This window comes from Scomber scombrus, chromosome 13 (genome assembly GCF_963691925.1).
Source record: "Scomber scombrus chromosome 13, fScoSco1.1, whole genome shotgun sequence".
In the NCBI taxonomy this organism is placed as follows: domain Eukaryota; kingdom Metazoa; phylum Chordata; class Actinopteri; order Scombriformes; family Scombridae; genus Scomber; species Scomber scombrus.
Genome location: NC_084982.1, coordinates 27,106,364 through 27,133,616, shown reverse-complemented (window position 1 = coordinate 27,133,616; position 27,253 = coordinate 27,106,364). Strand labels below are relative to the sequence as shown.

The 27,253-nt window shown below is 35.7% G+C and overlaps 1 protein-coding gene across 1 annotated transcript; it reads left to right on the top strand.

The window, feature by feature from the left end:
- Positions 1-1,049: 1,049 nt before the first annotated feature.
- LOC133992978 (actin-related protein 3-like) lies at positions 1,050-25,486 on the top strand. The gene is made up of 12 exons (XM_062431786.1): positions 1,050-1,288; positions 7,977-8,032; positions 8,969-9,093; positions 11,646-11,756; positions 12,043-12,138; positions 12,255-12,362; positions 14,194-14,337; positions 17,591-17,764; positions 18,849-18,941; positions 20,611-20,736; positions 22,757-22,840; positions 25,324-25,486. Exons 1-12 carry the CDS (start codon positions 1,245-1,247, stop codon positions 25,417-25,419), a joined length of 1,257 nt encoding a protein of 418 aa, XP_062287770.1. The 5' UTR covers positions 1,050-1,244; the 3' UTR covers positions 25,420-25,486.
- Positions 25,487-27,253: the final 1,767 nt, after the last annotated feature.

The following is a 27,253-nucleotide window of genomic DNA, read 5'->3' as shown; positions in this document are numbered from 1 at the left end:
TCATGACTTTAAACAAGAAAAAACAAAATATATATATATAAAGATGTTATAATAATACTCTGGATATTAGACCTGTTTAGACTTTTCTGAAAAACCTAGTTTTAGTGTAGCTTTTATTAAATTTCATCTCTTTTATTTCATTTTACTTTTCTTTTGTCTTTTTAAACTATTTTAATCTCTTTTCTTTTTTACTTTATTTTATTTATTTATCTTTTAATTTATTTTATTTAAATTTTCTAAACATTATTTTTTATCATCCTTATGTTCTCTTGCGTGCAATTTTGTCTTTTCATTTTTTTATTTACATTTTTAATTTGTAATTAATTCTAAATGTTACCTATAGTAAAGTAATGTAATTATAGTAAAAAAAAAAAAATATTAAAATGAAAATGAAAAGATCATTAACACACATACAAAAATAAAAGAAGCAAATGGAGCATAATAAATTCATAAATAGTAAAACAATAAATAATAATAAATAAAGATTTTAAATCAATCTATATCAACATGGATCTTTTACAGGCATCTTTTGCATTGTTCATTTTTCATATTGTTTACACTCTCTCTTTTTAATTCTTATTTCATTTTATTTATTTATTTTTTATTATTTTTTCACTGCTAATTTTAGTTTTAGTTAACCCTTGTGTGTGGATGCATTTGCAGGATTTTAATATATAATATAATAATCCTCCCTGCTGAGTGAGTTGCTATGAATTGACCCATCCCTCTCTCTTTAATCTGCAATTCACTTTAGTTTCAGTTAGTTTTGCATTGTTCATTTTTCACATTTTTATTTTTATTTTTTTTACAAAACTCTCTTTTATTATTTTAATTTCACTGCTAATTTTACACCCTTGTGTGTGGTTGCATGTGCATGTGCAGGATTTGATCAATATAATATATAATATATAATAATATAATAATCCTCCATGCTGATTGAGCTGCTGTGAATAGACCCAGCCTCTCTCCCGGTGATTGACAGCTGCTCAGCCCCGCCTGCATCGCTCTCTACCCGGCCTCCGCCATCTTGCCTCTCCCTGGCTGCCAGAAGCCGAGTGCGGAAGTGTGAATCGGCTCTCTGTGCAAGCTCTGGGGCTCCTGATATTTATATCCCATCAGCAACTTCAAACAACCTGGGAGAGAGAAAGAGAGAGAGAGAGAGACACTCTGAAGAAGGAGGACATTATATAAAACAACAAAGAAGAGAAGAGAGAGAGAGAGAGCTGCAGAAAGGAAGATAAGAGATGGCTAGTCGACTACCGGCGTGTGTTGTCGACTGCGGCACAGGGTAAGCTGTTGTAGCCGGGGAGCAGTGCACTCAGGGCGGCTTGGGTGTCACCGAGGAGCCGGTCACAATGATGGAGCTATGGAGGCTGTCAGTCAGTGTCAGCAGCTGCAGCAACAGTGTGTCTGTGTGTGTGTGTTTATATATAAACATAGCCAACCATATAACCTGAGAGCTAGCATGCAAACTAAAGCTATTATTATTATTAGTAGTAGTATTATTAATATTATTATGTAGTGGCTTCATTTTGCAAGGTATAAAAGGTCATTTAAGCTGCATAGTGTTTTGTGTTATGCTCTGTGGCTACTTGCATCAGCAGGTTTCTAGCTTTCTTGCTATCTTAGGGGATATTAATGCATATAATTAAATAAATAAAACCCCCTTTTTTTGTAGCTTATAGTTAAGTGTGTGTGTGTGGTTGTGTGTGTGTTGCAAGCCTCCACAGCTGTGCTCTCATTCATTTTTATTGGCAGTGGTAACCTTAATGTCTGTATAATCTGATATATCTCATGTGAATTATGACAAGATTTTCCACGTTAATGTGTAAAAGATTAAGTGTGCAAATCGTCGTGAATCTTTTTTCTTTTTTCTTCCTCTCTCTCTCTCTTTTTTTTCTTTTTTTTTTTTCCTACCCTGAGTGTGGATGTGAGCAGGCGCGGTACTACTTCCTATACAGCCCTACACTTCCTCATTCACGCTTTTTAGTCCATATATGGTCGTTTCTCGGCATCCATGCATGTTGTTTTTTGCTATTTACTTCTCTACATTTTCTCCTCTTTGCTTTTCCACTCATCCCTTTTCATTTTCTCAACCAGTTTGTGTGAAATATATATTTCCTGCTACTCAATAAGCAAGCGTTATTTTAAAGGAGAGACAAAAATACTAATACAGAGGTGTAGCCTATATTCTCCTTGCTCCTTTTTGCAGCAATTACGGTAATGCTCTGTGTGAGTGCAACCTAATTTCCTGTGTTGTTTTTAGGTAGATTTTAACTTCTTTATAGTTGTTTTTTCCTTTTTGGAGGGAAGTTTTAAAATCATATCCTGCATGAAAGTTATCCTCTACTCTTGCATGTCATTCACTGTGTTTACCGTAATGTTTGGTGTCTTATTTTAAGGAGCACTGATGCTTTTTTTAACCGATGCAAATGTGTAGATTTGGTTTAAATAAGAGTTTTTTTGGGGGGGTTTAAACGTGGTTTGCATTGCTTGCATGTAGAGGCTTGAACTCGTCACTCCTCACATTGCATACCTCTCCACACACACACACCCCTCCTCCTCTTCTTCTTCTTCTTCTTCTTCTTCCTCCTCTTCCCTTCAGGCTGTTAACCAGTCTGCTGCTTCTGATCTACAAGCAAAAAAGAAAGTGCAGCTGAGAATTAGGTTAGCCTTTGCGCCCCGGTTAGTTTGTTCTCTGCAAGAAGCAGATGGTTTCGGCTTTTTCTGGCCAAGCTTTTTAAGTCATCACACATACGCTCCAAATATGAATGACTACACAACTTCCTCTTTTTTTTCTTTTTCTCCTTTTTTACATATATATATATATATCTGCAGAAGTAACACTTTATGATCAGGTTCACAGTCTTCTCTTCTTTCTTTTCCAAGCGGAAACGGTGACATGCTGTCGTTTTTCGCAGCGCTGCCAGAGAGTACCAGCTATATGCAGATGTTGTGAAGTGCCGAGGGAGCTCAAGCAGCTGTTTCTGAGTAATGCTCATGATGTCCAAACAGTGACAACTTCACTTCCTTTTTTACAAATCAACCCCATTTAAAGCCTTCTGTAATTAGGACAGACTACGTGACCATGAACCACAGGAACAGGAACACAGTTAAATTCAGGTTCAGGGTGAGAAATGAGTGTGAAGCATAGATAAATTAAGACTTCTCTATCACGTATAGTTTCTGGTAAATTTCTGAGATAACGTTTCAGGCACTGCTTGTGATTTACAGTATTCACACATGCACGTACATGCAGGTCTTGCACCTTTTCACACATACTATGGCAATAACGAACTAGGCGGTACCGACAGCGTTAATGTAACACTTACTGAAATTAACTGCTATAAAAACTCAACAGTAGAAGAAGAAGACGTTTCTTATTATTTTCAGGAACATGGCAGGCGTGGAGCACCTTTTTGAATTTTGCTCTACTCTGTCTCTGATTGGCTAGTGCTCATTGCTAAGTTTAAGCATGAGAAGTGAGATAGTACTTAGATAGTTAGTGCATTTGTTTTTGTCTGTTGCCAATGTTTAAGCCACGTATTTTAATATTCAATAAGTTTGAGAGAAACCTGCAAAAGTGTTGGCTCCACTTTTGATGGATGCAACCCTTTAAATGCTTGTCTCTGCAAGGTTACTGCTTTCATTCACAAGACAAGAGTATCAACATTTCCTTTATTCAAAAGTAGCTGACGTAGTAGCAGACAGGAAACACAGAGAAACAGAGAGAGAGAGAGAGAGAGAGAGAGAGATGACATGCAACAAAAGTCCCTTGCAGGAGTTAAACCGGTGACGCTGCGATTACGTGGCATGCGTGGTAACCACTCGACTACCAAAGTGCTCCCACGTACCAGCATGTTCCCTGAAATGTCACTAGAGCCTCTTTCACACATGCACTGCAACCCTGAAGATGGTAATAATAATAATAAAAGGCTGTACATTACAAGGCAGAGACACACATCACAGAAAGGTATTTGGACATTACATGAAGAAGAAGCAGCTTAAAAACACTAAATTATAACTGCATACTTTCATGTCCGTCCTCCTGCATGCTCGACCCAGGTGTCACTCCTCCTCCTCTTCCTCCTCCTCCTCCTCCTCCTCCTCCTCCTCCTCCTCCTCCTCCTCCTCCTCCTCCTCCTCCTCACACCTAAACCACTATCAGTATGTCCAGTAGCTGATAACACATCTGGTCTGACATGCACAGTCTCCTGGTGTGTGCTACATGCGTGAAAGGTCAACTCTGTTAGAGTCAGCTCAGGTCTTAAGTTGGGACATCAGAGGTGCAGACTTCCCTGAATATGGATCATTGTTCACCTTTCACACATGAACCCAATGCAAGAAGGGATAGACTGCATGTGTGAAAGATGCTTGACAGCTTACTACAGTTGAATTTCTTCAGCACACAGTTAAAAAAATCACAACATAAAGCTGCAATCACTACCGGACCAAGTCTAAGATTACTAGAACAATAGTCAGATATTATGATTAACCACAGGAGTTTATATCTCTATGCTCAGCTGCAGCCGTCCTGCACCATGATGATGATGTCCACTGTGAAACATGTGGTGTGTGTGTGTGTTTGAGCCTGTCGAGGCAGGTCGAGGTAGACAAGCCAGGACTGTTCTGTGGTATGAAGGTGTTCACAGTACTGCTGCTGCTGTCAGGCATCGTTGTTGTTCCTGTCATCAGGCAGCTGTTGTTGTCTCTGAACGCAGATCCACGCTGTTCAGGATCAAAGTAACAAATGAGCGTTATCGTGCTCGCAGCATTAGCAATGGGATGTATAATAAAGCCATTTATATGCAGAAGTTTAGAGTGTTATACAAGAATTAAGGGTAGTAATCGATGTGGGAAGAGCTGCTTTTAAAGGCTGATAAACTATACATTCATTTGGGATTATAACATTAAAGGATAAGTTCACCATTTTTTAAAACCTGTCTTGGAAATAAGTCAGGTTTCATCTTTTAAATCACTTTTTAAAACTCACTTTTAATGAAAAGGCTTTCTTATAGTTATACTGAATATATTCATCATCCTTTCTGTGTTTTTAATTCTACATTTGTTCGACTATTGTTGGTTTTACCGCTTTATAATTTAATGTTTTATAACCTTTTATCAGAACTATCACTTTTACTCTTTATGCATTTTACTTGATTTTGATGGAAAGCACTTTGTAACTTAATTTTGAAAAGTGCTCTTTAAAAATAAAGTTATTATTATTACATTTAGATTAGGTTGTATTTAGTCTTCTGCTTATAGTGACGATTAAAAAGTCACTTCCTCTTTATTCCTTCATTGTAAGTAATGGTGAACAAAGTCTTAAAGTTAATCTAAAGTTGTGAATCAGTTATTAAATGTTGCACTAGTCCTTTAATAAATGAGCTCAAACAGCAGATTAAAGTATAAAATGATAAATGATAAGATCTAGCAGAGTAGAGTGTTGCCTGCAGTTTACTATCAGAAGCAGCTCAGTGGAGACTTTGATTATATTTAGCTGCACTGCAAATAGAGAACCTGCCCGCTTCTCTTTTTCTACAGTTGCTACTGTATCTGAACTCTGCATCTATTACGTGTTGTTTCTTCTGGCCGTGCCTTCACAAAAAAAAAATCCCCCCCCAAAAAAATCAACACCAGCAGCTCTGTTGGCTTTTTTCACTGTGCTCGACAGAAAGCTGATTATATAAGTTTTTTATTCCCAAATCACCAAATGTGTGTTTTTTCAGTTTCCAGATAAAGCTAAAAAAAAAAAGTTGCTCAGTTAAAGCTACAAAAAAAGAAAGGAAAAAAGAGGTTGTGAAATTTTTCTTTTTCTCTACTAGCTAAACAAACGGATGCACAAATGATTTTAAATGTTTTTTGTTTTTTTTGTTTTAACCCTTTTTTGCATTGTTCTTTAAAGTGTAGCGCTTCCTCTGTATGTGTGGTTGGAGATATAAGGGTCAGGCTGAGGGTGTGACAAATGATGTCATAAGTGTTAAACCATTAAAAAAACCATAGAAGAGTATTATTGGTCATGTTGTTCGGTCGTAAAATGAGACAGGAGCTGAAATGAAGTTGCTGCTGTGGTGTTTTGCATCTTAATAGTCGTATAGCAACACACAGCTTAGGGCCGGGTAATAAATCAATATCCTGATATGAGACTAGATATCATCTTAAATGTTGGATGTCGTAATATGACATAAGTGTTGTGATTTCCTGGTTTTAAAAGCAGCATCACAGTAGAATGATGTCATCTTCTGAACTTACCAGACTGCTCCAGCTGTTCTATGATTGGTCTTTTACCCACATTGTCATTATATCAACATTACTGATGATTATATATCAAAAGTTGCATTGTGTAAATATTTAGTGAAAGCATCAATAGTCATCCCCGCGATATCGATATTGATGTATTTAGTAAAAAATATCAGGATATTTGATTTTATCCATATTAGAAATCGATATCACAGATATATCAGTGTTTATGCCGTCTGATATGTCAATCAATCAATCAATATTTATTTATATAGCGTCAAATCACAACAAAGTCATCTCAAGGCACTTTACACATAGAGCAGGTCTAAACCGAACTCTTCAGGTTTTATTTTAAAGAGACTCAACATTCCCACATGAGCAAGCACTTGGCGACAGTGGCAAGAAAAAAACCTCAGAAACCTCAGAACCAGGCTCAGAGTGGGCGGCCATCTACCTCGACCGGGCCGATATATATATATTTTTAAAGATATATAAGTTGCATTTTATGTATATTTAATCCTTTTTCCTAATTCAAGTGTCATATATACATATTAAAGTCTCAGTGAAGTTTACTGTTTCAGAGCACTGATGTCATTTTATAAATATTAAGCTTATATAAAACTGTAAAATATCACAGTCTCTATTAAATATCACAAGTGTTTGGCAACAACATTCGAGAAAAAACAGGTTTTTATGCATGTTTAAGAATCAATATTGGATATTTTAAATTCCCTATTATCAGTATTGGTCTCAGCCCCAGACGTCCAGTATCAGTCAGGCTTTAATCCAGTATCACCCAGCCTTCACACAGCAGCTTTACTCATTAAAAACAGCCTCTTAAGTGGTGTTAAGGACACTTTTGTGAGCTGCTTATAGGTTTAATCTTGTAGCTGTAACTAAATACACGACTATATACTTAGACTTAGACTTATAACAACTGTTTTCTTTTTGGAGAACAAATGGAAAAGAATCACTTTAAACAACTTTTCTTTTTTGCCTATTTAAGCACATAGTTTACTCATGAAAGCCTGCTGATGTGTCCCTTCCTCCCCTCCTTCCCTCCTCCTTTTTATTTTTATTTGTATAAAGTTGGATTGAAAGGAGCCACTATTATGACCAGGATGTGGCCTGTTATGCCCACAGTGATTCTGGCGGCCGTCAGCAGCAGCAGCGGCAGCAGCAGCGTCCTCTATCAGTCCCCCGGGCCCCTGTGGGCAGGAAGTACGGGGAGTCCGTCTGGGTCTACCTCAGTCGGGAATACATCTGGTTCACATGTGCTGCACAGAGCTCGGGACACGAAAAAAAAAGCTTTAAACAAGATCGAGACTTTGATGCTTTAAAGGGGATGAACGTGTGCGCTCCTAAAAAAACCCCCCCCAAAATGTTGCATGTTTGAGTCAATGAATTTCTACTTTAGCAGCTAGTTTATTATGAAGGATGTTGAGCTTCCACAGAGGAGATGTTGATATGAATAGTCCTCAGTTTCCACTCTAAAGAAAACAACATGAATGAAGCTTTTTAATGGGCTCGCATTAGTAAACTCACAGAGACACTTCTCGCTTCTTTGCTTCTTGCTTCTTTGCTTTTTTGGCAGCCGACCAATCAGCTGAAGGACAGTGACGGCATTGATGATCTCTGCTGAAGTTAATGTTGAAGAATACTAATATATGCATGTTTTTTTTTTTTTTGTCTGTGTCAGTGAAATGTGACTCTCTCTTTCTTTTTTTCTCTCACAGTTACACCAAACTGGGGTATGCAGGGAACACAGAGCCACAGTTCATCGTTCCATCATGTGAGTTTTTTTTGTTTTTTTTAACCGTGTGTTGAATTGTTCAGCAACTCTCACAATGAGCATCATGCTTCTTTATTAGAGGAAACATTGTTGGGTTTATTTGTGCTATTTTTTTTTTTTAGTAATGGAAACCTACCCGTTCAGTCTGGCTTTAGATCAAGGATTTTTTATAGTATTTTTATTATGTTTTTAATTTTTTTATGTTTTAAAAATTTTGTTCTACTTTATTTTTAGTGATTTTATTTTTATTATAATTCTATAAGTTTTATCTTATTCAGTTATTTTATATTGTTTGTTTTTTCTTTTTAATCTCTTTTTTTAAAGCTAGTTTTAGTCTAGCTTCTAATAAACTTCTATTATTATTATTATTTGATGTTTTATTTTATTAATATTATCATTTTATTATTATTATATATTTATTTATTTATTTTTACGTTTTTATCATTCTTATATTCTCTCGCATGCATTGGTCTCAATTTTTTTCTTCTTATTGATTTAATTTATCTGTTTCTTTTATATTTTTAAACTTTTTTTAAAATTTAGTTTTTGTCTAGCTTTTATTCAACTTTATCTTTTATTTAATTTTGTTGTTTTGTGTTTTTAATCTATTTTAATAAACCTTTTTCTCTTATTCTCTCCTATTTTTATTTATTTTTCTTATTTATTTTACTTTATTTTATTATTATTGTTCTAATTCTTCTTTTGCATGCATTTCTTTTTTCTTTGTACTTTCTTCACAATTTTTTCTTTATGTTGTCACTCATTCTGTCTTATTATCAGCTTGTCAATTATAGTTTGATTGATACTTAGTTCCAATTAATGAAAATGTCCTGCAGGAACCGTAGATTATCAGATTTGACTTTTATTTGACGTTTATAACAGACTTTATCCTCTGTTGTCTGTCGCTCTTTACTGAACTTGACTTTCTCTCGTCAGGTATCGCCATCAAAGAGTCAGCCAAGGTTGGAGACCAGGCTCAGCGGAGGATGATGAAGGGGGTGGACGACTTGGATTTCTACATCGGTGATGAGGCAGTAGACAAACCTTCATATTCCACAAAGGTACTCGAGCTCGACCCCGACTTCTTTCACTGTCACCCACGGCAACGACTGGCAAAGCAATTACTCCTCAAATGTTTCAGAGCTTCTTTTAAAGTACTGGTGTACCTTTCTTACATGTGATGTTGAAAGAGATGTTGAAGAGGAGAAAGCTTCACAGTGTGGCAATGAACTTAATTAGCTTTTAAAGTATTTGTGTCATACATGTGATGTGGCATTATGAATTATGACATCCAAACTCTTTATATAGATGTTCATTGACTTGTCAGTATACTTGAAATGAATATGAAGCACTTGTGAAGGTAATAGGAGCATCACCTCCACTGATTAATTCATTCATAAGGAATTCATTAGAAGGAAAACATAATTAAATCAAGTCTGAATGTCATGAACTCTTGATAGAAAGGAACAGATAAAAGACTTGGCTTTAAATCAAGATATTAATTTAACTACCAATGAACAGGGATGAATTACAGAATGAATTAATAGATGCATGTTATCCACAACGGGTCAATTAGGGGCCACTAGAGCCAATAAAACTTCAGGCTCTCAGACAGAGGCATTGTCGATGGTTTCCTGTTGTTTCCATGGTGATGAAGGGTTGTTGTTGATGATGATGATGATGAGGAGGAGGAGCTTCCTGGAAAGGGTAGAGCAGGGCGAGGCAGATACTCAGGTGGTGAGAGAAGCTCTGATTCAGCACTTCTGCAAGAGAGTTGATCCAGTCTCAGACTTACACACACACACACACACACACACACACACACACACACACACACACACACACACACACACACACACACACACACACAGATACACTCACACTATCTCTCTCACACACACACACTCACACATTCACTCCCAGACACACACACACACTTTCTCTCTCTCTCTCTCTCTCTCTCTCTCTCTCTGTCACACACACACACACACACACACACACACACACACACACACACACACACACACACACACACACACACACACACACACACACACACACACACACACACACACACACACACACACAGCAGGAGGTGACCCAGTCTCGCGGCTGCAGAGCTGAATAGGAATACGATTAGGCTTGTAAACTAATAACAGAAGTTTTACTACATGTAAAAAATATTAAAATAATATATACTCAAACAGCTTGCCTTGACTTGTGGCTGAAGTATTGTTTCAGACTTTTGCTTCTTAGTTTAGTCTCAGTCTGGAGCTTTCATGTCTCAGTCATAGGAAAAAACCAGACAACGCCCCAAACGCAACACGGCCGTCACAGCTGGCAGAGCTGACCAGCAGCAGCAGCAGCAGCAGCAGCAGCAGCAGCAGCAGCAGCAGCAGCGGTCAGCAAGCTAAGAGGAAGAGTTGTAAAAGGTTTTATAGTCTAGGAGGCATTTTTTAAAAAGAAAGAGGACACTTGCTGCTCTTCTGAGAGACTTCACTCACTAATTAATCCCTTTGTGTGCAGAGAGAACTGCCATCTCATTTTAAAGGGGAACAATTTGACTCTTATCAGATATCTGAAAATTACGTGCTTGCAAACTGAACACTCACTCTTTCTGTTGTCAGTGTCATCAACACATCATGGAAACCAGCGAGAAACACTCACATTTACATACATTGTAACGTTGATTAACCACAGAAAATACAGAATAACATCAGTAAACTTTAATTCCCTTATCTATAATTAAATCTATTAAGAAAGTATTACCTTTAGAGAGTTTAACTGCTTTTTCTACTGTGATATATCAAAATATCTTCTGTAAAAACACTGTTTGTAAAGTTGAATTTGCAGTGACAATGTAAAGCTGCAGTCTGATTAAAATGTAGTGTTGCATGTATATTTGTTCATGTTAGTATAAAAGTTAAGTTTAATAGGAACAAAGAAAAAAACATGCATCAAAACAAAGGACTTGATGCTCTATTTTTGTGCAAAATATCTTGCAAAATTATTCTTAGGCAATATTTTAGGATAATAAAGTTGACTTTGACTTTTGATTTTGAAGAGACAAAAACAAATGCATTTAGTATATAATACATACTATTAGTGTGTAATATAGAATTGGGCCCTGACTCTGAAACAATGCATCCTTCTTGATAGTTATTACTGTTAACGCCTGTGTTTGATTGACTAGTGAAATCACTGGTTAAGATGAATACCAACAAAATAAGTAAATAAATGTTCAAGTATACTGTGAGAAAGCCTCATTTAAGATATTTTAAAAAATTGATCCAAGTCTCAAACTACAATTACTGAACTTCCCTCATCCTCAAGTGTCATTGATCTGCTGCACCTGCCGACTCTGTCATACCAGATGCATGACGTCTGCTTACAGATTTAAGCATAAAAACCTGCTCGTTGACTCTCAGCATGATGAACTGCATGTTTACACTGCACACACTGAATCACAGCTCCTCCAGTTCAGATATTCAGTTGATGCAGGTGTTTGTAAAAGAAACATGAACACATAAGATTGAATGTAAAACACTGAAAGAATGAGTAATCTCTCTACACTTTGCTGCTATAATTAACTTCCTCCTTTTGATACCAACAGTGGCCAATCCGTCATGGGATCGTGGAGGACTGGGACCTCATGGAGCGCTTCATGGAGCAGATCATCTTCAAGTACCTGAGGGCCGAGCCTGAGGATCACTACTTCCTCCTGGTGAGCCTCTTAAAAAACGTTTACCTCTCTCCTCTCTTCTCTTCAGTGTGACATTAACATCCTGCATCATGTAAACGACAACATGTTGCAGCCAAATATAAATAACAGCCCAACTTCTGCTTAATAAATCATCTCTGTGTTTATTACTGAAGCTTTGTGACATTAAATAGCAGCAGTAGGTCAGTTTATATGCAGTATATTTTACACTATGCTTCCATTAAAGCTGAATATGTGTGTTGTATATTAACTGTGCTGTGTTTATGTGCTCTTTTCTCTCTTTTAACAGACGGAGCCGCCTCTGAACACACCAGAAAACAGAGAGTACACAGCCGAGATCATGTTCGAGTCCTTCAACGTACCGGGGCTGTACATCGCTGTGCAGGTCCGCCTCAACGATTGTGTGTTAAAAGATAAAATAAACTTAATTACGTTTATATTGTGCAGTTTAATCAGTGTGATATTTCCCCCTGTGTGTGTGTGTGTGTGTGTGTGTATCAGGCTGTTCTCGCTCTAGCCGCCTCCTGGACGTCCAGACAGGTGGGCGAGAGGACGCTGACAGGCACCGTCATCGACAGCGGAGATGGTGTCACCCACGTCATCCCTGTGGTGAGTTTATTTTCTCTCCAGATCGACAGACACACTCACACACACACACACACACACACTGGCCAAAGTACACCAATCACACCTAAGCACACACACACACACACACACACACACGCACTTCCTCATTCCTGATTAATCAACGTTTCCTGTGTAAATATTGACCGAACAGGAGCAGAGCTGCAGAGTTTAAAGCGGCAGCACATTTATATCAATGTATTTTCACATTTTCATAAAAGATTATTTAAATTTAGTTAAAATTTCACAGAAACTAAGGAGTTTTTTATTTTGCTTCATTCAGGACGACTTCTTTAATTTATCACGGTGCTGATTCTGCTCATTTGTGATTGTTAATAAACACTCACAGCTTACATTTAACTATTATTCTAGGGAGCAGATGACTGTGGTAAGAAGTGTTTTCTACACTTTATGACCAAAAGTATGTGAACTATTGATGTGGGAGCTTCCAGCTTTCCTCTGCTAACATGACAACAGGCCTGGCAGGATAATCCTTTTATTGGACGATATATATTGTCTCAGAAATAATCGCGATAAACGATATTACTGTCATTTAAAGATCATTTTATACCACTGATATAATGATAATAATAATATAATAGGATAATAATGCAGTCTCCACTCAGGATGTGCACAGTGAGGAATGGAGGACACTACTCACTTAGCCAATGTGACATGAATAGCCTCTTAGCTGCTAATGTGAATTTGTGAGGTCAAAGGTCATGTCCATGCATCATACGATAAGTCCATATATAGACATGATGATGCTGATTATTACGTTATTGTACGATAAGTTGATAATTATTATGACAGGCCTACATGACATCTATCTGACACCTTGGGGACAAACTGTAACAGCGACTGTAGACAACGTAACATATCAGATGCCGATGTCTCTGATGCTCATGTGGCCGAACAGGAGAGAAAGAAAGAAAAAAATCCCTGCAGCCAGTTTCCAACATCTTGAATAATGGAGGCAGTTACAGCAGCAGAATGAATGCCTGCGGTTTTCTATTGACATTTTTAACATTATCACATATGGGTGTCATTTTTTAATTTTCCATAAACGTTTGTGCTGCTGTTAAACTCGATGCACTGTGGTTAATAATCAGTGGAAAGAATGCAGAATATAAACAGTGTTATAAGCCTGTTTGCCACTTAACTATTTATTCATTGGCATTTTATCATTTATGCTTCTCTTTAAAAAGCGTTTAAAATTTTAGGTGTGGTTTGAAACTTCAGATTTTTATTGCTTTTTCCAAGAGTGTGATTTACCAATGAAGAATTTCCAGCCTTGTTTTAAATAATATTTCCACCTGTTAACTGAGATCCAGTAACAGGATAGAGTTGATCTTTTAAAAATAAAGTAGGACACAGCGTTTTTCATCAGGGCCTCGGAAGGAATTACTCAGCTTTAGGAAATGTGCTTGCAGAATACATTTAGATGTTTTGGGGTTGACTGAATCAGCATGTCTGTGGCTGCTCGCTGCTGAATATGCACAAAAAAAAAGAGCCAAAAAAAACAACAACTGTGTGTGAAAATGTAGAAGAAAGTCCCAGGATACTAATCTGATGAAGAGAACCCAAGTTGTAAACTCAACTATAAAACTGTTTGTGTTTCTTCCAAACTTGCACTTCCTTCTAGTGAGTTTCCCATTCATGACATCACCTCTCTCTCTCTTTCTCTCTCTCTCTCTCTCTCTCTCTCTCTCTCTCTCTCTCTCTCTCTCTCTCTCTCTCTCTCTCTCTCTCTCTCTCTCTCTCTCTCTCTCTCTCTCTCTCTCTCTCTCTCTCTCTCTGTGTGTGTGTGTCTCAGGCTGAAGGTTACGTTATCGGCAGCTGTATAAAGCACATTCCCATCGCAGGACGAGACATAACCTACTTCACCCAGCAGCTCCTGAGAGAGAGGGAGGTGGGCATCCCTCCGGAGCAGTCGCTGGAGACGGCCAAGGCAGTCAAGGTTAGTGTTTCCCATCAGAAGAAAGAAGTCAATAAGTTACACAATGCATAAAGTGCTAATATCAAGATCATGACTTTGTTTGTTTTTGATTAAACAAGCAAGATATTAGCTGGTAGTCAGTTTCCTGTCTTTAAGCTTTATGTTAAGTCTCCTTTTTAGAGTTTTATACAACTTTAGTGTCTCACGTCGTTCAGCTGAATAGTGAAACTTTAGTTTAGTTTAGTTTATTTCAGTCATTAAACTTTAATACACATTTATAAATAAAGTCAATAATCAAATGTCCTTGTTTTCTTCATCTTCCTTCAGAAATATTGACAAACCAAAAGGAAAAATGATACAAAATAACAAATAAATAAATAAATATATGACTGAAAAGGTCATTTAGTAAATCCCAATGTACAAAACATTTATAATACATTAAAACATTTATAATAATTGGCTTTATTAGCTTTTAAAGATCCAACTGTTCAGACAGGTTTTGCTTCTTTTTGTTGTTTTATTCATTGTTTAATGTTTTCATTCAAATTTATGCTCAATTATTGTTTTTATTGTGTTTTTATGTTATTCTGTTAATATCGTATCAAATGAAGCACCTTATAACTTCGGTTTGTAAAGAGTGTAGCTGGGTGCAATGTGCATAACAAATACTAAACATGTATAATAATTGGCTATATATATATAATGCACATATAATAATACAGTTAAAGTATACACACACATATATATATATACTCATATCCTGCTTCTTTCATTTAAGTTTGAATTTAACTTTATTTATATAGCACCAAATGTGCTTTACAAAGGCAGAAATATGTTATTTAGTTATAAACCTTTATTTTACCTTGAAAGATAATTGCAAAACAATATTAGGGAGGTGAATGGAAGAAAATAAAACGATTAATTAATACAAGTAGTTTAAAACAAGCCTTTTAACAGCTGTAAAGAATCTAACTTTAAGGCCTTTTGCAGATTGTTCAAAGTGTAAAATGCATTATGAAAAGGAGCAAAATTATGATACAATAAAGTTTAAGCATACATTTAAAACCCGGATAAATCAGATGGCATATGAAGATAGAAATAAACCACCTAAAATATACTTTAAATACTACTAGGACGTTAACGGAGACACATTTGCTCGTATTTCCAGATGATGAACTGAGCGTTTCTCACATTTCTGTCTGTAGAAGCACAAACTGAATTATTTTACATATAATAAAGTGTTAAACTTTGATGACTGGCTCATATAGGGGTCAACTCACACAGCTCATTATTTTTAATTAGCCTCGTCGTTCGTTGGCGTCTCGTTAGCGTCGGCTTGGTGCTCACTGCCGCTGCTGCCGCCGCCGCTGCTGGACGTCAGAGGCCACAGAGTGAAACTTAAATAATTGAAGAAGCAGTTTGTGGAAGTTTGCTGTTAGATTAGTTTCTTCTTCTTCTTCTTCTTCTTCTTCTTCTTCTTCTTCTTCTTCTTCTTTTTCTTCTTCTTCTTGTACTTCTTCTTCCTCAGCTGACTTTATCTTCACCATAAAGACACTGAACTGAGCCACATCTGAGGTTTTTTAAAGTTTAATAGAAAAAGTGGAACCATGTTTTTCCTCATTTGGCCACCAGGTGGTAGTATTAGTCCGCTAAATTTGACTTTATCTTTATCATAGAGACACTTCACTGATTTAAAGAATTAACAAAGATTTTGATGTAAAAATATAAAATTAGCAAAACAACATAATAAAAAACATACAAAACAGGCGATGTCAGAAGTATAATATACATAATCTCCATATAATATCTTATTTCTACCTGTTAAACATTCAATTATATCTATTTGGATCAATAAATGTGATTAAACCTTGATTCATGTTTCAGAAAGCAGAGAGAGTGTATTTTTTAACTTTTACACCACTAAACATCTCCTATCACATAATATCATGTCCTATTTTACCTAAGACATGAAAATATAACATAGCAATAATGATTGAAATGTCTCTTTTTGGTAGTTTTGAGTCTCTTTAGTCACTCCGTCTCATAGTTACCATGGTAACTAGTTGTTTTTAGTAATTTTTTCATCTCTTTTTGGTAGTTTTTAGGTTTCTTTAGTCAATTTATGTCTCTTTTAGTCATTTAAATGTCTCTTTTTGGTGGTTAAATGTTATTTTATTGAAAGTGTATTTTGTATTTTTGGAGAAAAACAGCTTCTATCACACAATATCATGTTCTATTTTACATAAGACATGAAAATATAACATAGCAATAATGATTGAAATGTTATTTTATATGTAAAGTGTAAAATGAGCAGAGCTTTATGGAGCTGTGGGGTTTATTGTATAACCATTAGAGCCATCAGTCTTCACTGCTACATCATAACAAGAAATCCTCATAACTACTATCTTATTAAAACTATTAACTATTCATTTCACTAAAACACATGTCAATAGATACGGGGAGAATTTGACCCAGAACAGCCTCAATGGACAAACATGTGTACACATTTTAAAATATTTTCATTTTCTGCATTTTGGGTCAAATTTCAGAGTAAAAGAACATTTGGGGTGTTTTTACAGCAGTATGTAAAGGTTAAAAGTTTAATTTAAAAAAACTGGAACCTTGTATTTCCTCATTTGGACACCAGGGGGCAGTATCAGTCAGCTGCTGTCCTTCAAATATCTGATTTAATTGGTTCCTGATCATTAAAACCACTATATGCACAGAATTAAAGTTGATTAATTATAAAATAGAAGTGTTTTAATGTTAAACTTTGTGTCTTTATTTGTGCATTAATGAAAATATTTTAATTCCCCCCCCCCATCCTCCAACTTTTAAGGTCTTAAATAAACAATATCAGCTGTCAATCACCACATTTTATATTGATTCACCTCAATTCCCCCTCCGTCATGTTTATTAAACAGCTCCTTTTCTTAGACAAAGACACCAAGTTATGTGAGTTCAACTTATAAGCATACTGCAAGTTCTCCTCATTCATATTCTCAGTCCATAGAAGAAGAAAAAAAAATCAATTATGGCACAAATAACTGTATTGGTTTTTAAATGAAATGTGCTTTTATAAGTTCCTAAATAGAAATAGAGTCTAGCAGCAAAGGTAAACAAACAGTCCCTGCTCTCATTATCAGTGCTGCTTTACAACACACTGATTATTTGACTTCTATACTAACACACACCAGGGCATATTTGGGATGATTTGGCTTGTTTGTTATTTTCTTCTGTCCTCTGATTAAAATCTTTTTTTTTCTTCCATCAGGAGCGGTACAGCTACGTGTGTCCGGATCTAGTCAAAGAGTTCAGCAAGTACGACACAGACGCCTCCAAGTGGATTAAGCAGTACACCGGCATCAACGCCATCAGCAAGAAGGAGTTCACCATCGACGTTGGTTACGAGCGTTTCCTCGGGCCCGAAATCTTCTTCCACCCCGAGGTCAGTCAGTCAGTCCCTGCAGGCTGGATTCAATCACTTCACTTAATAACAGACATTTATATAGTTGTGATAGTTATAAATTAATATATTTTTATAGTTATTAAATATTAGATGTGACTTTATAGAAGCAGAAGCAGGTATATGTGAAATAAATTGCACATTTCTGCTGCAGTTTGAGAGGAAAAAAGAGAATAAATTGAGAAAAAAAACCTTTAAATATTTTTATAAGAGTAAATAATAAATAAAAATAGGGTATAAATGTATATTATTTAAGCAAAAATAAATAAGACATGATTAATACCATAACGTATCTTAATCAAAAGAAAAAAAAATATATTTTTTAATATTTATTGAACATTATAAACCATAGTCATTTACAATATGTGAATAAAGCAGATATTAAATTAACACATCTTTGTAAAAAAAAAAAAAAAAAAAGAAAGAAGGAAAAACACATAAATAAAATGGTCAAATATAAATAATGATTAAAGCTAAATGAATAAACAATAAGATCAATACCTTTTAGTGTATCTTAATCAGAGGCTACAGCATGAGGGTTATGAGAGTATCTTTATACAGATTGAATTCAATTTAAAGAAAATGTTGACATTTGGGAAGGATTTAAAGAACTTAGTCGTATGTATGTTAAATTTTCCCCTATTGCAATATTTATAAGGTTTGTCATGAAACTGGCTTTTAACCTCTATTTCCTCGTCGTGATGACATAAGATTGTTTCCACATGTTCCTAAGGTTGTTCTGTGAGTTGTGGATTGAATTTTCGCTTAAAAAAAAGTACACATATATTTAAGGAAGTTCATATTTTGAGTGAAGTTTTGTTGACGTAGCCTCTGGAGCCAGAACAAGGTGTGTTTATCTTAAAGAGACAGGAGCTAAAACAGCCTGTTAACAGACAGAGGCTGAACTGAGGAGCTTCATAAAGAACCAGTAGAAGATAAATAAGGAGTTTTATTTAACTTTAAATCATGCAAAGTTGCACCAATAAAGCCCCAGAATATAAATATAAAGCTGGAAATGTGCACCTTATGTCCTCTTTAAACTTTTTCCTTTTTCTTATGATCCCAGTTCGCCAACCCCGACTTCACCCAGCCCATCTCTGAGGTGGTGGACGAGGTCATCCAGAACTGCCCCATCGATGTCAGGCGTCCTCTCTACAAGGTGAGCCCACCGCTACGCCCATGATGAAATGTGTAGAAAGATTAAGCTCCTTTTATTTTATTTAAGATAAGCTTGAATAACTGCATCTTTCCATTCAACCTTTAACTTATTACAAAGCTGATTAGATCACATTCAGATCTGTTAGTGAATCAATTGAAGGTCTTTTATTGTTAAAGCTGTCATAGACTACAGTGAAGAAGAAGCTCTCTATAGTTAAAGTTTGTATTTATTAGATTAAATTAGTGTGAAATGATGAATAGCTTTGTTGTGTTTGAGGCTCCTCGCTGAATAGAAAGATGACAGGATGAAAGGAAGCGAGGGAGACGGAAATGTCACTCTGATGATTTACTGATATGTTCTTTTGTCTTTTCATCTCTTCTTTTAACCTCGTTTTTAAAGTTTAACTTTTAGAAAAACTTTTTCAACCTAGTTTATTTTATTCTTTTTATAAACTTTTTTCTTTTATTCTCTCTTATTTTTATTTTATTTTATTTTTTATTTTCTCTTATTAATTTTACTTTATGTATTTATTATATTATAATTATAATTATTTATTATATTATTATTATTATTATTATTTATTATTATTATTATTATTATTATATTTTTGTAATTTATTTATTTTTTATTTTACAGTGTTGTAAAATATGTTCTTTTGTCTTTAAATCTCTTTTTTAAACTTTAAAAATTAAACTTTATCTCATTTATTTTATTTTTTATTTTCTCTTATTAATTTTACTTTATTTATTTATTATATTATTATTATTATTATTATTATTATTATTATTATATGTTTGTAATTTATTTATTTTTTATTTTACAGTGTTGTAAAATATGTTCTTTTGTCTTTAAATCTCTTTTTTAAACTTTAAAAATTAAACTTTATCTCGTTTATTTTATTTTACCTTTGTCTTTTTAATCTATTTTAACCTTTTAAGAGTAACCTTTATTTCTTATTCTCTTAATTTTATTTATAAATAATTTATCATTCTTATATTTTCTCCTTGTTCCTTCATCATTTTTATTCCATTTCTTCATGTTATCACTTGTTCTGGTCTACTTTATTAAACCCTAACGTTGATGTCCTTTTCCAGAACGTGGTCTACTTTATTAACTCTAACATTATATAAACATTAATGTCTCTCTACAGAACGTGGTCTACTTTATTAACTCTAAAATTATATAAACATTGACTCTAACTCTCTCTACAGAACGTGGTCTACTTTATTAACTCTAACATTATATAAACATTATATCTCTCTACAGAACGTGGTCTACTTTATTAACTCTAACATTATATAAACTTAATGTCTCTCTACAGAACGTGGTCTACTTTATTAACCCTAACATTATATAAACATTGATATCTCTCTCTACAGAACGTGGTCTACTTTATTAACTCTAACATTATATAAACATTGCCTCTAACTCTCTCTACAGAACGTGGTCTACTTTATTAACTCTAACATCATATAAACATTATGTCTCTCTACAGAACGTGGTCTACTTTATTAACTCTAACATTATATAAACATTGATATCTCTCTCTACAGAACGTGGTCTACTTTATTAACTCTAACATTATATAAACATTGACTCTAACTCTCTCTACAGAACCTGGTCTACTTTATTAACTCTAACATCATATAAACATTATGTCTCTCTACAGAACGTGGTCCTATCAGGAGGCTCCACCATGTTCAGAGACTTTGGTCGTCGTCTGCAGAGAGACTTGAAGAGATCGGTGGACGCAAGACTGAAGATGAGCGAAGAGCTGAGCGGAGGAAAGCTCAAGGTGAGATACTCCTCCTTTTTCTCCTCCTCATTCTCCTCCTTCTTTTTTCCTTCTCCTTCTCTTTATTCTTCTCCTCCTTGTTCTTCACAGTCTTCTTTTTCACCTTCTCCTTCTCCTTATTCTTCTCCTCCTTCTTTTGTCCTTCTTCTTTTTCTCCTTCTCCTTCTTCTTTTCTCCCTCTCCTTTTTGTCCTCTTCTCCTTCTTTTTGTCTCCTTTTTGTCCTTCTCATTCTTTTTTCCTTCGTCTCCTTCTTCTCCTTTGTCTTCTTTTTCTCCTTCTGCTCCTCCTCCTTTTTTTCTCCTTCTTCTCCTCCTTTTTCTCCTTCTTCTCCTCCTTTTCATTCTTCTCCTTCTCCTTCTTTTTCTCCTTCTCCTTTTCCTTATTCTTCTCCTCCTTGTTCTTCACCTTCTTCTTTTTCACCTTCTCCTCCTTCTTTTGTCCTTCTTTTTTTTGGTCCTCTTCTCCTTCGTCTCCTTCTTCTCCTTTGTCTCCTTCGTCTCCTTTTTCTCCTTCTCCTTCTGCTCCTCCTCCTTTTTTCTCATTCTTCTCCTTCTCCTTCTTTTTCTCCTTTTCATTCTTCTCCTCCTTCTCCTCCTTTTACTCCTTCTCCTCCTCCTTATTCTTCTCCTCCTTGTTCTTCACCTTCTTCTTTTTCACCTTCTCCTTCTTCTTTTGTCCTTCTTCTTTTTCTCCTTCTCCTCCTTCTTTTCTCCCTCTCCTTTTTGTCCCCTTCTCCTTCTTTTTGTCTCCTTTTTCTCCTTCTCATTCTTTTTTCCTTCTCCTTCTTCTCCTTCTTCTCCTTTGTCTCCTTTTCTCTTTCTTCTCCTCCTTCTCCTTCTTTTTCTCCTTCTTCTCCTCCTTTTCATTCTTCTCCTCCTTCTCCTTCTTTTACTCCTTCTCCTCCTCCTTATTCTTCTCCTCCTTGTTCTTCACCTTCTTCTTTTTCACCTTCTCATTCTTCTTTTGTCCTTCTTCTTTTTCTCCTTCTCCTCCTTCTTTTCTCCCTCTCCTTTTTGTCCTCTTCTCCTTCTTTTTGTCTCCTCCTTCGCATTCTTTTTCCTTCGTCTCCTTTTTCTCCTTCTTTTTCTCCTTCTTCTCCTCCTTCTCCTTCTTTTTCTCCTTCTTTTCATTCTTCTCCTCCTTCTCCTTCTTATTCTCCTTTTTTTCCTTCTTCTTTTTCACATTCTCCTACTTCTTCTCCTTCTTTTTCTTTTCCTTCTCCTTCTCATTATTTTCCCCCTTCTTTTTCTTTTCCTTCTCCTCCTTTTTCTCCTCCTTCTCCTTCTTTTACTCCTTCTCATTCTTCTCCTTCTCCTTCTTTTTCTCCTTCTCCTCCTTTTCATTCTTCTCCTCCTTCTCCTTATTTTACTCCTTTCCTCCTTCTCATTCTTCTCCTCCTTCTCCTCATTTTCCTTCTTCTCCTCCTTCTCCTTCTTTCACTCCTTCTCCTCCTTCTCATTCTTCTCCTCCTTCTCCTTCTTTCACTCCTTCTCCTCCTTCTCATTCTTCTCCTCCTTCTCCTTCTTCTCTTCCTCCTTCTTATTCTCCTTTTTCTCCTTCTCCTTCTCATTATTTTCCCCCTTCTTTTTCTTTTCCTTCTCCTTCTTCTTCTCCTCCTTGTCCTTCTTTTTCTCCTTCTTCTCCTTCTCATTCTTCTCCTCCTTCTCCTTCTTATTCTCCTTTTTTTCCTTCTTCTTTTTCACATTCTCCTACTTCTTCTCCTTCTTTTTCTCCTTCTCCTTCTCATTATTTTCCCCCTTCTTTTTCTCCTTCTCTTTCTCCTTCTCCTCCTTCTTTTTCTCCTTCTCCTTCTTATCTTCCTCTGCTGTATAAACCACGTGTGTAATAACATCTATGACACATTGATCATATTTAAAATGCTAAACTACACATCTTTTAAACCCTCCTCCTCTTCTTCCTCTCCTCCATCCTGCTCTCTGTCACATTCACACCATCACTACATCTCCTCTAAACTAACACTGAGAGTAACTGATGTGTGAACTCTTCTCTCTCTTTCAGCCCAAACCAATCGATGTCCAAGTTATCACTCATCATATGCAGAGATACGCCGTTTGGTTCGGTGGATCAATGTTAGCGTCGACTGTGAGTATCACAAACATTAAATATTATTACATCATTTATTCTAACCTCAGGTGAATATGTGGGAGGTTATTGTGACATTTCATTATTCTTTCTTTTTTTAACTTTCCCACCTTTTGATCAAAAGGCCAAAATTCACAAAAATGCTAATTAATGTTAAATTTAATTGAGTTGTTTCACAGTTATGAATAATTACTGCTCAAGCTGCTCGGTTAAAGTCGGCTTAATGTTTCTAAATTGTTAGTCTTTACAGAAATCTGCCTCATTAATATCAAATGATAGTTTAAAGCTGGAGATAAATCCACCAAAAAACTGTTAAACATCATAAAAGGCTTTCAGTATTAATGAATTAATGAACACACAGCTTTATATTATCACTGTTTAGTTATTTAAAGTCCAACTGAAATTATAATTAGAGATTTTGCATCAATTAGTATAATATATATCAAGGATTCTTCTTTATATAGAAAAGGAGGAAATACTCATAACTTATAAGGACTATTGTACCAAATTGGTGCAAAGTCAAGGTTGGAAACATTTTTATATGTGTGAAAATTATATAATATCTAAAGTATACATTTCTAGTAATTGTACAGTAAATCATCATATTGTATTTTCAGAAAGTTTTGGAATAGTTTTACTTTCCCTAAATGTGTCACTACGGAAACACACAACATACAACTTAAATTAGCCTTGTTTGTAGGTTTAAAGGAAGCAACACGCATTATATAAATTAAAAATAAATCAACTTTAGGAGACACTTTTTAATTCGGCATCTATTTTTGTAGGTAAATATTGACTTACTTCAGTAAAAAGTGTAACTTAAATGACTAGTTAACACAAAATCCATTGCTAATCATTGTTATATTAAATTGGCATTTTTTTCAATGGAGTTTGGTGCATTTAATATTTTAACTTCCCTGCTGAAAAGTCCTCGGTTGCTTCATTGTGGCTTGAAGTAGTTCACTTACCAATAACAGCAGATTATCCCAAATTAATCCCATTTGTCTCCGATGAAAGTTTCATCTGACGTCATACAGCCACTATTTTAGGCCAACCTTAAAAATCCTGAATAAGAAATGATGAAAAAACACTAAATCCACGATTCAGTCGTACATAATTCAGTCTTTTCACATATTTTCAGCCATTATCTTTAAACATGTATAATATGTCTAAAAAAAAAAATCTCTTATTTACCTTTACATAGACTTTAAATAAACAGCTAATATGTGATTTATTCAAGTGTGTGTCTGTTTTTACTGTTCAGACTGAATATATATATATATAAATATATATTATGATCCAGCATTGACCCTCCGGCTGCACCAGTGTATCCAGTACATGCTGTCCCATTGAAATGAACGGGTTATGGCACTAATGTTTTATTATGTGGTGCTAATGTCTGCTTTATGCAAACAGGGTTTAAAATGAGGATCGGATGGCTTTATAGTTTTATGGTCTCCAAGGAGACAGTAAATATATGAATTTATTTCTTTTTGTTGCTGTTTTCTTCTTCAGTTGGTCTTTAAACGCAGCAGCTGTTTGTTTCTAATGAACAAATGAACCATCAAACCTGAACAAAGACGTTAAACCTGCTGAAGAAAACAGACATGAAAATATACTGTTTAAAATGTTAAAGTGTTCTTATAAAGCAGGGGTGTCAAACATGAGGCCCGTGGGCCAGAACCGGCCCGATGAGGGGTCCAATACGGCCCACTTTCCTTCCTGTCTTCTTTTCTTTCTTTCTTTCTTTCTTTCTTTCTTTCTTTCTTTCTTTCTTTCTTTCTTTCTTTCTTTCTTTCTTTCTTTCTTTCTTTCTTCCTTCCATCTGTCCTTCCTTCCTTCCTTCCTTCCATGTCTTTCCTTCCTCACCTTCTTTTCCATCATTCCTTCCATATTTCCTTCCTTCCATATTTCCTTCCTTCCTTCCTTCCTTCCTTCCTTCCTTCCTTCCTTCCTTCCTTCCTTCCTTCCTTCCTTCCTTCCTTCCTTCCTTCGTTCCCTTCATACCTTCTTTTCTTTCCCTTCTCCATTTCTTCCTTCTTTCCTTCCTTCCTTCCTCCCGTCCTTCCCTTCATACCTTTTTTCTTTCCCTTCTCCATTTCTTCCTTCCTTCCTTCCTTCCTTCCTTCCTTCCTTCCTTCCTTCCTTCCTTCCTTCCTTCCTTCCTTCCTTCCTTCCTTCCTTCCATCTGTCTTTCCTTCCTTCCTTCCATCTGTCTTTCCTTCCTCACCTTCTTTTCCATCATTCCCTCCTTCCTTCCATTTCTTCCCTTCATACCTTCTTTTCTTTCCCTTCTCCATTTCTTCCCTCCTTCCTTCCTTCCTTCCTTCCTTCTTTTTATTGGTCTGGCCCACATGAGATCAAAGTGAGGTGTTTGTGGCCCTTGAATGAAAATGAGTTTGACATCTCTGTTCTAAAGCTTGATGTTAACACTCTTCATCTTCTTCATCTTCATCTTCTTCTTCTTCTTTGTGTCTCCTCAGCCTGAGTTCTACCAGGTCTGCCACACCAAAAAGGACTACGAGGAGATCGGGCCGAGCATCTGTCGCCACAATCCCGTGTTTGGAGTCATGTCTTAACTTCGGACCTCCAAAGTCTAACAGCGGCTGGTTTGGGTCGAGAGGCTGGGAGGGTCGGGGGGGTTCAGGGAGGGGGGGATGGAGGGATGGAGGGTGGGGGGGGGGGGGGGGGGGTGGTGGTGGTGTAAAAGGACAGGCTCTGGATGCGGGAGGGCTGGTGACGCTTCTGTGCTTTTTTGTTTTGTTTTGATTACTCGTTCAGCTACGGATGTCGATGGGGAACGAGGAAGGCGATCCAGAATATAAAAAAGGAGAATAAAAAGAAAAGAAAAGGAAAAAAAAGAGAGAGAGAGAGACCAGACCGAACACAAGAAGGGCTGGATTTTTTTTTTTGGGTGAATGTTATTTTATTTTATTGTTTTGTTTCTTTTTTTTTCTTCTTTCTTTTCATAAAAAAATGAGGGAAATAACGGTTTTTAAGCCAAAACGATGCTCAAAGAATATATATCTGGATCTGTCGAGCGACGTGCAGTATGAGCGATGAAGATGACGATGATGATGATGATGATGGTTATAGGTGGTGTTGGTGGAGGCCTAAATAATGACAAACTCAACGGTAATAACATTCATGACACCAGAACATACTATTTATGTTTATAGGACAACATCATGTGATCATTGACACATTAAGAACATATTATTACTTGTCTTCTTTTATTTTTTCTGCAGTTTTTCTTTTTCTTTCTTACTTTTTTCAGCTTCAAATGCACACGTCTGTGTATCATGGTTAGAGCTTGTTTATATTTCATACAAAAAAAAAAGTTTTTATATGTAAAACTTTGGAAAAATCAGGGGTGAAAAACACACAAAAAAAAGAAGAGAGAGAAAAAAGAAGTAATGGATACCAGTGTGACTGTTTTTTAACCCGCGATGCAGCTTTTTGATCCGCAGTACCTTCCTGAATTTTGAGTAGGCGGTCCATTATTCCCCCACGTGTGTCATCGCTGTCTGCCCTTTAATTCTTCTTCATGCATTAATTCACACTTCAGACAGCCGCAGGTTTCCACCTCTTGTGATGCAGCAGCGGAAAGAAAGAAAGGAAAGAAAGAAAGAAGAAGAGGATTTTTAACCGAGAGGGTGTAAAGATGAAACTGAATAAGAGCATAAGACTGTCAGACCAGTATTGTTAGACTAGAAGTTTTTTGTTTTTTATTTTTAAATACCAAATTATTAAAAGAACGGGATTTGTGTATTTAATGCCTTGCGACATTCCAATAAAGGCTCCAATTTGTTTCTAAGTGTTGTTTTCTCTCTTCTTTATTATGTTTGTTAAATCTGGATTCATGCTTCTTATTAACCCTTTAAAACAAAGTGAATCATATTTAATACTTAATGAGTTTTAGAGCTCTATTATCATCAGTGTGATCATTGTTTCCTGATACATGCAGTACACAGATCAACCACCAGGGGGCTTTAATTTGAGGCAGCCAACATGAATGTCAATCAGTGAGCCACTATTTTGAGGCATAGATATGTTTTTTAAGGTTTAAGGTACTTCATGTTTTGTAGTTTATTTTATGGTAAATTCATGTTGGCAAATATATATATATGTTATCCATAAAATCATGTAAAACATAGAAATAGCTAAATTGATAGTTCTGATAAAAGTACAACAGGCAATCAAGATTATAAAACATCAAATCATAAAGCAGTAAAACCAACAATGGTTAAAACTATGAAATAGAGATTAAAAATATAGAATTAAAAACATAAAAAGGATGAAGAATACAGTTGTTAAAATGATAAGAAGGCCTTTTTTTCTTAATAAAAGTGTCAGTGTTAGTCTTAGGCAGTGTTGAGGCTCATAGGGCATCAGTACGTCTATAATATAGTA

What these genes read in the sequence shown, in the direction of transcription:
- LOC133992978 (XM_062431786.1), top strand. Translation starts at nt 1,245, where the DNA reads ATGGCTAGTCGACTACCGGCGTGTGTTGTCGACTGCGGCACAGG. An exon ending in AACCTTCATATTCCACAAAG is followed by an intron (nt 9,094 to 11,645) that starts GTACTCGAGCTC and finishes TGATACCAACAG; the next exon opens with TGGCCAATCCGTCATGGGAT. An exon ending in AAATCTTCTTCCACCCCGAG is followed by an intron (nt 17,765 to 18,848) that starts GTCAGTCAGTCA and finishes TTATGATCCCAG; the next exon opens with TTCGCCAACCCCGACTTCAC.